At 57.5% G+C, this 14068-nt stretch overlaps 1 protein-coding gene across 4 annotated transcripts in view; it reads left to right on the forward strand.

Annotated features, from left to right (window-relative positions):
* Window positions 1-1051, forward strand: part of GZMM (granzyme M) — a 5959-nt gene extending 4908 nt beyond the window's left edge. For 2 of the 4 annotated variants that reach the window (XM_025366712.1, XM_025366714.1), the window contains exons 4-5: window positions 78-341; window positions 760-1051. In XM_025366712.1, coding sequence (XP_025222497.1) covers window positions 78-341; window positions 760-912 — 417 coding nt within the window. In that variant the 3' untranslated portion in view covers window positions 913-1051. Of the gene's footprint in view, window positions 1-77; window positions 705-759 lie in introns of those variants that run through there. The other 2 variants (XM_025366711.1, XM_025366713.1) reach the window with 1 other exon arrangement.
* The last annotated feature ends 13017 nt before the right edge of the window (window positions 1052-14068 follow it).

A 14068-nucleotide genomic window follows, 5' to 3' on the forward strand; every position in this document is an offset into this window, starting at 1 on the left:
CCTCCCCTCGCTGCCCCTCCCTCCGCCCCCGCTGCCGCCCCCTCCCCCGGCTCACCTGCCCCTTCCTGTCGCTGTAGCTGGACGGGAAAGTGAAGCCCAGCCGGACCGTCCGGCCCCTGGCCTTGCCCGGTAAGCGCCAGGCAGTGGCTGCAGGGACTCGGTGCAGCACGGCCGGCTGGGGGCTGACCCAGCAGGGCGGGCGCCTGTCCCGGGTGCTGCGGGAGCTGGACCTCCGCGTGCTGGACACCCGCATGTGTAACAACAGCCGCTTCTGGAACGGCAGCCTCTCCCCGCACGTGGTCTGCCTGGAGGCCGACTCCAAGGACCAGGCTCCCTGCAAGGTGATGGGCGCCCGGGTGGGGCCGGGGAACGAGGCTGGCGGGAGGGCCGGGGCCAGAGCAGTCACCCGGGCAGGCCCCTGGCTCTCCCGTTCCTGGGGAGTCCTGCCGGGGGCTGGGGGGCGGGGACCACTGGCGGGGGCCCCATTTCTCAGGTGTAGAAACTGAGGCTCAGGGAGGTTTAGCAGCGCGCCCAAGGCCACACGGCCGGGAAGCAGCAGAGCTGTGGCTTCTCCAGCAAGGATGATCCGGGGTGGGAAGAAGGAGCCGTGTTCACAGGGCCAGTGGGAGGTGGGAGGGGACGCGTGTGCGCTGGGACAGCCCCTGTGTCTCCTTGAGCCCGGGGATAACAGGCCCAGCCCTGCTCCCCTCATCCCCTCGGGGGGCGCAGAGGCTGAGCTGCAGTGTGTCATCCCCGCAGGGTGACTCGGGTGGACCCATCGTGTGTGGCAAAGACCAGGTGTTGGCCGGAGTCCTGTCCTTCAGCTCCAGGGTCTGCACCGACGTCTTCAGGCCCCCCGTGGCCACCGCCGTGGCGCCTTATGTGTCCTGGATCAGGAAGGTCACCGGCTGATCCGGCCTGATGTCCTGGGGTGACCGGGACTGCCTCACTCTCTCCACAGGACCCCTCCCCTCCAGGGCTGCAGCAGGGTGGGTGAGGACAGGTGGGAGGGACAGGGAGGGACCAATAAATCATGATGAAGGAATGCTCAGAGCCTGAGTCCCAGCCCATGTCTGTCCATGCTGGCTGTGCGGCCTCCGACAAACCTATTTCCCTGGGAATTTTATTATTATTATTATATTTAGACGGAGTCTCGCTCTGTCGCCCAGGCTGGAGTGCAGTGGCGTGATCTCGGCTCCCTGCAATCTCCGCCTCCCGGGTTCATGCCATTCTCCTGCCTCAGCCTCCCGAGTAGCTGGGACTACAGGCGCCACCACCACACCCGGCTGATTTTTGGTATTTTTAGTAGAGACGGGGTTTCACCTTGTTGGCCGGGCTGGTCTCGAACTCCTGACCTTGTGATCCGCCGGCCTCGGCCTCCCGAAGTGCTGGGATGACAGGCCTGAGCCACCGCGCCAGGCCCTTCCCTGCTTTAAAAAGGGAGGTTGTGACTCCCAAGGCTTCCTCCAGGAGGGGGCGGCGTTGGCCAGGCCGGGAGTGGCGGCCAGGTCTGCAGGCCAGCAGGGTCGCGCCCGTCCTCCCCGCTCCCCGCTGCTCCTGGGGCTGGGCCTTGAACAGCCTCCCGGGGTCTTCTTTTTTAGTAACAGCTTCATCAAGCTACGACTCACATAGCAAAGGGGTCCCCCTGCACACTGCGGTTCAGGGGCCGTGAGCACCTTCACAGAGCTGGGCAGCCACCACCGTGACGTGTTCTCCTCAGCACCCCGAAAACAGGCCCGTCTCTACTGTCATCCCAGCACCCTGAAAAGAGGCCCGTCTCTATTGTCATCCCAGCACCCCAAAAAGAAACCCCACCCCCACTGTCACCCCAGCACCTTGAAAACAGTCCCCATCCCAATTGTCATCCCAGCACCCCAAAAGGAGGCCCCATCCCCACTGTCATCCCAGCACCCCAAAAGGAAGCCCCACCCCATTGTCATCCCAGCACCCCGAAAACAGGCCCGTCTCTACTGTCACCCCAGCCCCCAAAAAACAGGCCCCATCCCCATTGTCATCCCAGCACCCCGAAAAGAGGCCCGTCTCTATTGTCATCCCAGCACCCCGAAAAGAGGCCCGTCTCTACTGTCATCCCAGCACCCCAAAAAGAAACCCCACCCCCACTGTCACCCCAGCACCTTGAAGAGTCCCCATCCCCATTGTCATCCCAGCACCCCAAAAGGAGGCCCCGTCCCCACTGTCATCCCAGCACCCCAAAAGGAAGCCCCACCCCATTGTCATTCCAGCACCCCAAAAAGAGGCTCTGTCCCCATTTTTATCTCAACACCCTAAAAGAAGGCCCCATCCTGTCATCCCAGCTCCCCAAAAGGAGGCTCGTCCCCATCAGCCGTCGCTCCCCGTCCCCTCCCCAGCCCCGGTGCCCACGAATCCCGGTCCTGTTTCTGGATGGGTCTGTGCTGACATTTCATGGAAACCGGAACACGCCGCGTGTCCTGTGGCGTCTCCCTCAAGCGGCACCCGTGCGGTGGCCTGGGTCCGAGCGGGGCTCCTGCTCCGCGGGCTCGAGCTCCAGCTCGTGGGGGGCCTCGCTGTATTTGTGGGTGCACATCTGGGCAGCTTCGTCTACGTCCGTCCGTGGGAAGCTTTGCTGGGAGCCGCCTGTGCGTTTTCCTGTGGACCTACGGCTCCTTCCTCCCTCCGGATTAGACCCGTGGGGTGGAATCTTGGCCTGTGCAGTGACCGTGTTTCAGCGCCGCACTGTTTTCCTGCAGAATCTTTTAATTTCACTACCAACACTTCCTTTCTTTCTTCCTTTCTTGGAGATGGCGTCTCGCTCTGTCACCCAGGCGGGAGTGCAGTAGCGTGATCTCGGCTCACTGCAGCCTCCGTCCCCGGGGTTCAAGCGATGCTCCTGCCTCAGCCTCCCGAGTAGCTGGGACTGCAGCCACCCGCCACCACGCCAGGCTAATTTTTTGTATCTTTAGTGGAGACGGGGTTTCACCATGTTGGCCAGGCTGGTCTCAAACCGCCGACCTCGTGATCCGCCTGCTTCGGCCTCCCAAAGTGCTGGGATGACAGGCGTGAGTCACCGCACCCGGCCTCAAACACTTTCAAACACAGTGGAGTCGGACACACAGCACGATCGTGGAGTTTACTGTGTCCAGGGTTCCTCCCGTGTCTAAGCCCAGCGTGGGTGGGCAAGGCGACTCCCCCAACACCTCCCTGTGGGCATCCCAGCTGGGGCAGGGCTCCCTCCTCGACTGTCCTCCCCTCCCCTCCCTCCCTCCCCTCCTCCCCCCTCCTCCCCCCTCCTCCCCTCCCACCTCCCCTCCCCTTCCCTCCCTCCCCCTTCCTCCCCTCCCCCCTCCCCTCCCCTTCCTTCCCTCCCCTCTCCTCCCCTCCCCTCTCCTCTCTTCCTCTCTCTCTCCCCCCTTCCCTCCTTCCCTCTCTCCCTTCCTTCCCCTCCCCTCCCCTCTCCTCTCTTCTCTCCTCTTTCTCTCTCCCCCCTCCCTCCCTCCCCTCCCCTCTCCTCTCCCCTCCCCTCTCCTCTCCTCTCTCTCCCCCTCCCTCCCCTCCCCTCTCTTCTCTCCTCTCCTCTCTTCCTCTCTCTCTGTCTCTCTCCCCACTCCCTCCCCTCCCTTCCCCTCTCCTCTCTCCTGTCTTCTCTCTTCTCCTCTCCTCTCTTCTTCCCTCTCTCTTTGTCTCTCTCCCCTCCCTCCTCCCTCCTTCACCTCCCTCCCTCCTCCCTCCCTTACCTCCCTCCTTCCTCCCTCCTTTCCCTCCCTCCCTCTTTCCCTCCCTCCCTCCATCTCTGTCTTGAACTTTGGAACACACAGGGGCCTGGGCAGATCCAGGCAGGTGCCGTGCTGTGCGGTGACGGCGTAAACACACGCGTGTACCTCGAACCCCTCCCGAGGGCCGCAGCGCACAGGCGCCCAGGAGGGTCCCTGGAACCCCTTCACGGTGGTGGCTAACATTGACTTTTTGCACCTTTTGTGCACATGCAGTGTGGAAGGAGGAGTGCGTGGGAGGCGGCCCAACCTTGTTTCCCACCCAGGGGACCCAGTGGACACCTGCCTTGGTGCCTCCCCTTCTCCATCTGTAACCCAAATGCCCAGAGTGGCATTTGCAGATCAAAGGGCAAGTGCTTGCTTTTGTTTCCTTTGGTTGTGCAAAAGCTTTTTTTTTGTTTTGTTTTGTTTTGAGAAGGAGTCTGGCTCTGGGGCCCAGGCTGGAGTGCGGTGGCGTGATCCCGGCTCACTGCAAGGAGGCACCTGGTTCTTCCAGTAATCTCGGCTCACTGCAACCTCCACGTCTCGGGTTCAAGCGATTCTTGTGTCTCAGCCACCTGAGTAGCTGGGTTCACAGACATGCACCACCACGCCCAGCTAGCTTCGTTTGTATTTTTAGTAGAGACTTTTTTTTTTTTGAGACGGAGTCTCGCTCTGTCACCCGGGCTGGAGTGCAGTGGCCGGATCTCAGCTCACTGCAAGCTCCGCCTCCCGGGTTCACGCCATTCTCCTGCCTCAGCCTCCCGAGTAGCTGGGACTACAGGCACCCGCCACCTCGCCCGGCTAGTTTTTTGTATTTTTTAGTAGAGACGGGGTTTCACCGGGTTAGCCAGGATGGTCTCGATCTCCTGACCTCGTGATCCGCCCGCCTCGGCCTCCCAAAGTGCTGGGATTACAGGCTTGAGCCGCCGTGCCTGGCCTTTAGTAGAGACTTTAATAGAAACATGGGTTTCGCGGTGTTGACCAGGCTGGTCTGGAATAGCTGACCTCAGGCACTCTGCCCGCCTCACCCTCCCAGAGTGCTGCGATTACAGGCAGGAGCCACTGTGCCCAGCTCGTTAATGGTTTTTTGTTTTTTGTTTTTTAATTTTATTTGTAGACAGTTCTCTGTCGCCCAGGCTGGAGCGCAGTGGTGCAATCTCACCGCAACCTCCATCTCCCGGTTTCAAGTGATTCTCCTGCCTCCGCCTCCCAAGTAGCTGGGATCACAGGGGTCCACCACCACGTCCAGCTAATTTTTGGGGATTTTTACTAGGGATGGGGTTTCACCATGTTGGCCAGGCTGGTCTCGAACTGACCTCAAATGATCCACCTGCCTCAGCTTCCCAAAGTGCTCGGATTACAGGTAGGAGCCACTATGCCCAGCCGGGTTAATGTTTTAATAGACTTAAATTTTAGAACCATTTTCGGTCTGCAGGAGATATGTGGAGGTGGCATGGGGTCCCGGCATCCACAGGACCCCCGTGTCCCCGCCCCCGGGCTCCCGGCCGCTCCCCCCTCCAGTCAGTGGGAGTCACGGCGGATGAACTCAGGGACGCGTGATCATTAACTCCTAAGGCCCACGCTTGGCTCGGATTTCCTCAGTTTCTCCTAAGGTCTCTTCCTGCGCAGGGTCTCACCCAGGACCGAACCTGGCTTTTGGCCGCAGCCTCTCCTCCGTGGCCCCAGGCTCCCACTGTCTCTCAGAATTCCACGTCCGGAGGCCGTAGGATCAGGATTTATGTAGATTACGGATCTGGGCGCCACACCCGTCAACCATTTCATGTTCTTCTCATGATTGGACTGGAGTCGTTTTTTGGGGAGAGGCAAGTGTATTTTTAATCTTTAACTTTTTTTATTTTTTTATGTTATTTTTTAGAGACTCCTGGGCTCCAGCAATCCTCCTGAAGGATTACAGGTGTGAGCCACCGCGCCCGGCCTACTCTAACTTTTTATGGCATCATTGGCAGTGGAAGTTCCCAGATAACCAGTGAAGGGCCGGGTAACTCACAAACCGGGCACGCCCCTGTTCCTGGCGCCTGCGTCCAGACACAAGCCCCTGCCCCAGAGCCCCTCCCCAGCCAGGTGCCCAAGTCTGACCTCTAACCCCAGAAATGGGCCTGTTTGGGTTCCTTTTTTTTTTTTTTTTTTTTTTTAATTTTTTTGTTTTGACATGAAATCTCGCTCTGTCGCCCAGGCTGGAGTGCAGTGGCACGATCTCAGCTCACTGCAACCTCCGCCTCCCGGGTTCAAGGGATTCTCCTGCCTCAGCCTCCCGAGTAGCTGGGATTACAGGCGCCTGCCACCACACCCAGCTAATTTTTGTATGTTTAGTAGAGATGGGGTTTCACCATATTGGCCAGGCTGGTCTTGAACTGACCTTGTGATCCGCCTGCCTTGGTCTCCCAAAGTGCTGGGATTACAGGCGTGAGCCACCGCGCCCTGCCTGTTGGGGTTTTTTAATTGTTTATTCATGGCCGAGCCTGGTGGCTCACGCCTGTAATCCCAGCACTTTGGGAGGCTGAGGCGGGTGGATCACGAGGTCAGGAGCTCGAGACCATCCTGGCGAACACAGTGAAACCCCGTCTCTACTAAAAAATACGAAAAACTAGCCGGGCGAGGTGGTGGGCGCCTGTAGTCCCAGCTACTCGGGAGGCTGAGGCAGGAGAATGGCGTGAACCCGGGAGGCGGAGCTTGCAGTGAGCCAAGAACACGCCACTCACTCCAGAGCGAGACTCCATCTCAAAAAAATAAATAGATAATTAATTAAAAAAAAAGAGAAATGATAAATGTTTGGGATCCTGGCTATGTTAATATATGTATTGAAATGTCACTATGTACCCCATGAATATGTACAATTATGATGTGTTCTTTTTTTTTATTTTCTGAGATGGAGTTTTTTGCTCTTGTCGCCCAGGCTGGAGAGCAATGGCACGATCTCAGCTCACCACAACCTCTGTCTCCCGGGTTCAAGCAATTCTCCTGCCTCAGCCTCCCGAGTGGCTGGGACTACAGGCGCCCACCACCACACCTGGCTACTTTTTTTATTTTTAGTAGAGATGGGGTTTCACTATGTTGACCGGGATGGTCTCAAACTCCTAGGCTCAAATGATCCACCCGCCTCGGCCTCCCAAAGTGCTGGGATTACAGGTGTGAGCCATCACTATCCTCATGTGTTCATTTTTTTTTTTTTAAAGGATAAAAAAGCCGGGCGCGGTGGCTCATGCCTGTAATCCCAGCACTTTGGGAGGCCAAAGCTGATAGATCATTTGAGCCTAGGAGTTTGAGACCAGCCTGGCCAACATGGTGAAGCCCCATCTCTACTAAAAATACAAAAAAATTAAAATTAAAAATAAAAACAAAGAAAGAAAGGATAAAAAGAAAGCCGGGCCTCGGCAATGAAAGCTGCCTGGGGCAGCCCTCTCCGTCTTCCTGTTGCTAGCGTGGCTGTCCTTCGTGGACGTGAACTTATTTTACAAAAGGGCGTTCGTTCAGAGCCTGTCCTGAGCCTGCAGTTTCTGGGAATCATCGGCTCGAAGGATGCGGGACAAGTACACTTTGGGGTGGCACGTTCCGGTGCTATTATCTTGGGTGGCGTGACCTTCCGTTGTACGGCTGGACCACATTGCCTCTGTCCGCTCACTGCCCTCGAGAGACAAGTGAGCCGTTTCCACCTTCGGCTGCCGTCACCTGGGCTGCTGTGAACTTTGCAGACGTTTGTGTTTCTTTCCTGCACGGAAACTTGGACAGAGGCTCCTTGTCACGTCCCACAGTCACACAGCCCCTGCCCATGCTTAAAATAAGCTGTGTTTTTTTTGTTTTTTGTTTTGAGACAGAGTCTCTGTCACCCAGGCTGGAAGGCAACGGCGCGATCTCAGCTCACTGCAAACTCCTCCTCCCAGGTTCAAGTGATTCTCCTGCCTCAGCCTCCCAAGTAGCTGGAATTACAGGCGCCCGCCACCGTGCCTGGCAATTTTTGCATTTTTAATAGAGACAGGGTTTCACCATATTAACCAGGCTGATCTTTTTTTTTTTTTTTTTTTTTGAGACTGAGTCTGGCTCTGTCGCCCAGGCTGGAGTGCGGTGGCCGGATCTCAGCTCACTGCAAGCTCCGCCTCCCGGGTTCACGCCATTCTCCTGCCTCAGCCTCCCGAGTAGCTGGGACCACAGGCGCCAGCCACTTCGCCCGGCTAGTTTTTTGTATTTTTTTAGTAGAGACGGGGTTTCACCGTGTTAGCCAGGATGGTCTCGATCTCCTGACCTTGTGATCCGCCCGTCTCGGCCTCCCAAAGTGCTGGGATTACAGGCTTGAGCCACCGCGCCCGGCCTCTAACCAGGCTGATCTTGAACTCCTGACCTCAGGTGATCTGCCCACTTCGGCCTCTCAAAGTGCTGGGATGACAGGCGTGAGTCACCGCGCCCAGTGGAAGCTGCGATTTTTACTGTTCCTTGACATCCTCAAGGGAGACCCTGATTTAGAGGCAGGGAGGCTAGGAAGGAGGAAGCGTCCAGCCCAGTGGGGTGGACCCGTCAGAAATGCTCAGAGGTGCCCGTGAGTGGTGGCTGTAATCCCAGCACTGTAACCCCAGCACTGTAATCCCGGCACAAAGTGCCTGTAATCCCAGCACTTTGGGAGGCTGAGGTGTGCGGATCACCTGAGGTCGGGAGTTCGAGATCAACCTGGCCAACACAGAGAAACCCCATGTCTACTAAATATACCAGGTTAGCCAGGCGTGGTGGCAGGTGCCTGTAATCCCAGCTACTCGGGAGGCTGAGGCAGGAGAATCGTTTGAACCTGGGAGGTGGAGGTTGCGGTGAGCCGAGATCGTGCCACTGCACTCCAGCCTGGGTGACACAGCAGAAACTCTGTCTCAAAAAAAGAGAAATGCTCGGAGGCAGGGTCTGAGCTTCCTCTCCAGCCTCCCGCAGAGGTCACAGGCACCGCCCCACCCCCACCCACCCCACCCACTGGGTCCTGGGGTGACTCCAGCTGGATGGAGATCAGTGGAGGCCAGGCCGGTGTTTGGCGAGCTGGAGCCACGCCCCGGGGAGAGAGCTTATCTCTGAGCCCAGATGTGCCGCCTCAGTGGTTCCCTTCTGCCCTGCTGGGACGTCCCCACCCCAGCCCCGTGAGTGACTGGGGACTTAGAGACACAGGACCGGCCACCAGCAGGAGGCCGACACCCTGTGTGGGACACGCAGTGCCCTGGAAACCTCCACTCCTCTGTCTGTCTTTTTTTTTTTTTTTTTTTTGAGACAGGGTCACCCAGGCTGCAGTGCAGTGGTGCAATCATGGCTCACTGTAGCCTCAAACTGCTGGGCTCAAGCGATCCTCCTACCTCAGCCTCCTGAGTAGCTGGGACTACAGGTGTGCACCACCACGCCTGGCTCATGTTTGTATTTTTTGCAGAGATGGGGTCTCACTGTGTTGCCTAAGCTAGTCTCAAAGTCCTAGGCTCAAGGGATCCTCCCGCCTGGACCTCCCAAAGCGCTGGAATTACAGGCGTGAGCCGCTGCGTCCTGCCAGCCCTCCCTGGTTCCTCCTGGTGTAAGAGGGAACAGCCAAGGGAGCATCTCCGGGTGGCCGGTGGGCAGAGCTCTGGTCTCAGGTGGTTTAAAGTGGACGAGTGTCACCTGGGAGCTTGACACTGGAGGATTTAGGGTTGAAGAATCACGATGCCGAGGCCAGGCACGGTGGCTCACGCCTGTAATCCAGCCTGTGGAACCACAGGCGCTAGGTGACTTAAAAAACAGAAGCCAGGCCGGGTGCAGTGGCTCACGCCTGTAATCCCAGCACTTTGGGAGGCCGAGGCGGGCGGATCACGAGGTCAGGAGTTCGAGACCATCCTGGCTAACACAGTGAAACCCTGTCTCTACTAAAACTACAAAGATTTAGGCCGGGCGCGGTGGCTCAAGCCTGTAATCCCAGCACTTTGGGAGGCCGAGACGGGTGGATCACAATGTCAGGAGATCGAGACCATCCTGGCTAACCCGGTGAAACCCCGTCTCTACTAAAAAATACAAAAAACTAGCCGGGCGAGGTGGCGGGCGCCTGTAATCCCAGCTACTCGGAGGCTGAGGCAGGAGAATGGCGGGAATCCGGGAGGCGGAGCTTGCAGTGAGCTGAGATCCGGCCACAGCACTCCAGCCTGGGCGATAGAGCGAGAATCCGACACAAAAAAGATACTTTTCTAAGTTATCCATAGTAACAACAAAGTGAGCTCAGCTGGTGAAGCTTGGGGAAGACCGAGTTACCTTCCTTTTTTTTGCAGTTTTTTGCTTTATTTTCACCTTTCAGACGGCCTGTCTGTTGGCTTACAGGAAAGGTCATACTCTCAGGGTCCCGTGAAGACAGGACCCATGTGTCTGCGGCCACAAAGGTTCGGGGACAAGGATGGTGGAGGCCTCAGCTCCACGTGTAGAAATGGTCACTTTTCTGGGAAAATACCAGTTGGGCTCCGGAGGAGACAGGGCAGCTGCTTCTGCAAACCCTGGCAAGGCGGCTCCCTCTGCCTGGGCGTGCCCGGCTGGCTGGACAGATGACCCTGCTCCCTGCTTCCGGGGTCACCGGGACTCCCAGCCCCCGCTGCCTGCCCTGAGACAGGCCGCCCCCAACCCCCACGTTCACCCGCGGACCCCCCTGTCATTTCCTCCATCGTCTGGGAGGTGAGGAATCCGCCATCCCAGCTCTTCCCCACAGGAGGGGCCGTTCCTGGTCAGTTCTGGAGGCCAGAAATCCGAAATCAGGATGGGGTACGATTGCTCTCTCTGAAGGCTCCCAGAGGACCCTTCCTGCCTCTCCCAGGTTTGGGCAGCTCCAGCACCCCTGGGTTTGTGGTTGCATCACTCTAGTCTCTGCCTCCATCGGCACGGATCTCCTTTCTTTCTTTCTTTCCTTTCCTTTCTTTTTTCTTTCTTTCCTTCCTTCCTTCTTTCTTTATTTTCTTTCTCTTTCTTTCTTTCTTTTTTTTTTTTTTTTGAGGCAGAGTCCCGCTCTGTCACCCAGGCTGGAGTGCCGTGGTGCAATCTTGGCTCACTGCAAGCTCTGCTTCCCGGGTTCCCGCCATTCTCCTGCCTCAGCCTCCCGAGTAGCTGGGACTACAGGCGCCCGCCACCTCGCCCGGCTAATTTTTTGTATTTTTTAGTGGAGACGGGGTTTCACCGTGTTAGCCAGGATGGTCTCCATCTCCTGACCTCGTGATCCACCCGTCTTGGCCTCCCAAAGTGCTGGGATTACAGGCGTGAGCCACTGCGCCCGGCCTCTTTTTTTTTTTTTTTTTTTTTTTTGAGATGGATTTTCACTCTTGTCGCCCAGGCTGGAATACAATGGTGCAGTCTCAGCTCACTGCAACCTCTGCCTCCCGGGTTCAAGCGATTCTCCTGTCTCAGCCTCCCGAGTAGCTGGGATTACAGGTGCCCGCCACCACACCCGGCCAATTTGTGTATTTTTAGTAGAGACAGGGTTTCTCCATGTTGGCCAGGCTGGTGTCGAACTCCTGACCTGGTGATCCACCCGTCTCAGCTTCCCAAAGCGCTGGGATTTCAGGCGTGAGCCCCGCACCCGGCCTTGTTTTTTTCTTTTTCTAAACAGGTTCACGTTGACAGGTTCTGGGGTCACTGTCTGGGGCGCACCGTCCCGCCCACCACACCCATCTCTGTATTTGCTGAACTGTCTCCGGCCTGGCCACGCCCACCACTCGGTCACGTGACGGTGCGTGCGGTGCCCCCGGGGTGACACCCGCACTCCACCCACCAGTCACTGGGGAAGTGTCTCAACCACCCGGAAAGTGGGTGAAATTCAAGTCACCGTCCCTCTGAAAAATGCACATGCAAAATTCAGGAAGGGGTCGCAGCAGCTCACGCTGGAAATCCCAGCACCTTGGGAGGCTGAGGCCGACCCTTGGAGCTCAGGAGTTTGAGATTAGCCTGGGCAACATAGCCTCTATCTCTACTAAAAATAAAAGTTGGCCCGGCGTGGTGGCACACGCCTGTGGTCCCAGCTGCTCCGAGGCTGAGATGGGAGGATCACTTGAGCCCAGGAGGTCCAGGCTGCAGTGAGCCGCGATTGGGCCACTGCACTCCAGCCTGGGCGACAGAGCAAGATTCTAAAAAAAAAAAAAATGTGTTTTTTTAAAGAATGAAGGACCGGGTGCAGTGGCTCACGCCTGTAATCCCAGCACTTTGGGAGGCCGAGACGGGCAGATCACCTGAGGTCAGGAGTTCGAGACCAGCCTGGTCAACATGGTGAAACCCTGTCTCTACTAAAAATACAAAAATTAGCCGGGCGTGGCGTGCGCCTGTAATCCCAGCTACTCAGGAGGCTGAGGTGGGAGAATCGCTTGAATCCGAGAGGCGGAGGCTGCAGTGAGCCGAGATGGCGCCACTGCACTCCAGCCTGGGCGACAGAGCGAGACTCTGCCTCAAAATAAAATAAACCCCGAAATTTAAATTAACTGGGTATTTTTATTTGCTAAATCAGGCCCTACAGGGGGTGGTCCTGAAGACCGTCTCCTTGGGAGGTAGAAGGGGACTGGGACCTTCTTGCTTCTGGGGCCAGGACTGAGCAGAGCAGGCTCGGGGAGTTTTGGGTGGGGGTGGCGGGGGCAGGGCCGGTCCCTGGTTCTGCCTGAGGGTCAGGGAAGGCTTTCCAGGGAAGGGACCGGAAAACAGGGTCGTAAACAAAGACCAAGTTCCCAGGAGAACTGACCTCGGGCCAGATTGGGGGCTTGCCAGGGGAGGACTGGGGAGGGGGCAGGACTGGGGCCAGGCCCTGGGGTTGTTTACAACCCTAGAGGGGCTTTGAAGCCAACGGGCCCCGCTGGGCCTCATCCGCCCTCTGCGTCCTAGTCCTGCACGTAGCTTCAGACCCTCCCCTCCCCCCCACCCCCTGCCCCCATGAGGACTTTCGAAGCCTGTGACCCCCAAGCTGGGAGCTGTTTGGCGCTGGGCAGTTCTGAGGCTGTGAGTCCCCTGATCCAAAGCCATCCCTGAGAGGGGCTCTCCCAGAGTGAAGCCCTCAGCCCCATCCTGGCCCTCTGCCCCCAGCCTCTGCCCCCAGCGTCTCCCCACCCTGGCTGGGCCCAGCCTTCTCCCTGGATGGGGCTTTTCTGCCCCTGCCCACTATGTGCCAGCCCCTCGGTTACCCACGACCCACGTCACCCTATTTATTTAGTTAGTTAGTTAGAGACGGAGTTTTGCTCTTGTCCCTCAGGCTTGTCCCTGCAGTGGTGCGATCTCGGCTCACTGCAACCTCCACCTCCCAGGGTCAAAGGATTCTCCTGCCTCAGCCTCTTAAGTAGCTGGGACTACAGGCACCCATCACCATGCCTGGCTAATTTTTTGTAATTTTAGTAGAGACAGGGTTTCTCCATGTTGGTCAGGCTGGTCTCGAACTCCCGACTTCAGGTGATCCGCCCGCCTCGACCTCCGAAAGTGCTGGGATTACAGGCGTGGGCCACGGCACCCGGCTAATTTTTGTATTTTTAGTAGAGACGGGGTTTCTCCATGTTGGTCAAGCTGGTCTCGAACTCCCAACCTCAGGTGATCCGCCCGCCTCGGCCTCCAAAAGTGCTGGGATTCCAGGCGTGAGCCACCGCGCCCCATCCCCTCCCCAGCCCCCCAGCGCCCACACGTCCCCTCCCTGTCTCTGTGGATGGGCCTGTCCTGGACATTTCATAGTCATGGGATCACACACTGTGTGTCCTTTTGTGTCTGGCGTCTCTTGCTGAGTGTGACTTCCTCAAGGTGCATCCGTGCTGTGGGCTGGGTCTGAGTCCCGCTCCTGTCCACAGCTGAGTCGTGTCCCATTGCGTGGAGGGACCGTGCTGTCTCCGTCCATTCATTCATTGTTTGTTTGTTTGTGTTTGAGACAGAGTCTCCCTCTGTTGCCCAAGCTTGAGTGCAGTGGCGCGCTCGGCTCACTGTAACCTCTGCCTCCTGGGATTACAGGCGCGTGTCATCACCCCCAGCTAATTTGCGTATTTTTAGTAGAGACGGGGTTTCACCATGTTGGCCAGGATGGTCTCAAAACTCCTGACCTCGTGATCCACCCGCCTCGGCCTCCCAAAAACAACCATTTTATTTGTGTAACTGTGTCTAAATTGTTAGAAATAAGTGCTCGGTTCGGCAAAGAGAAACCAGCGCTTATAAAATTTCTCAGCGAGACAACTTTACAGAAGGGGGCCGCCAGAGCACACGGGACACGGGAAGGACGGGGGCTTCTGTTCCTCTGTCCTTCCCCCACTGGCTGGGGCTGGACGCCCACAGAATAAGCTGATCCCGGTTGGCTAAGACTTAAACTTTCTCCAAATAGGATAAAGGCAAGATTTGCGAGAAAAGGA

The sequence above is a fragment of the Theropithecus gelada genome, chromosome 19 (assembly GCF_003255815.1).
Source record: "Theropithecus gelada isolate Dixy chromosome 19, Tgel_1.0, whole genome shotgun sequence".
Taxonomy (NCBI): Eukaryota; Metazoa; Chordata; class Mammalia; order Primates; family Cercopithecidae; genus Theropithecus; species Theropithecus gelada.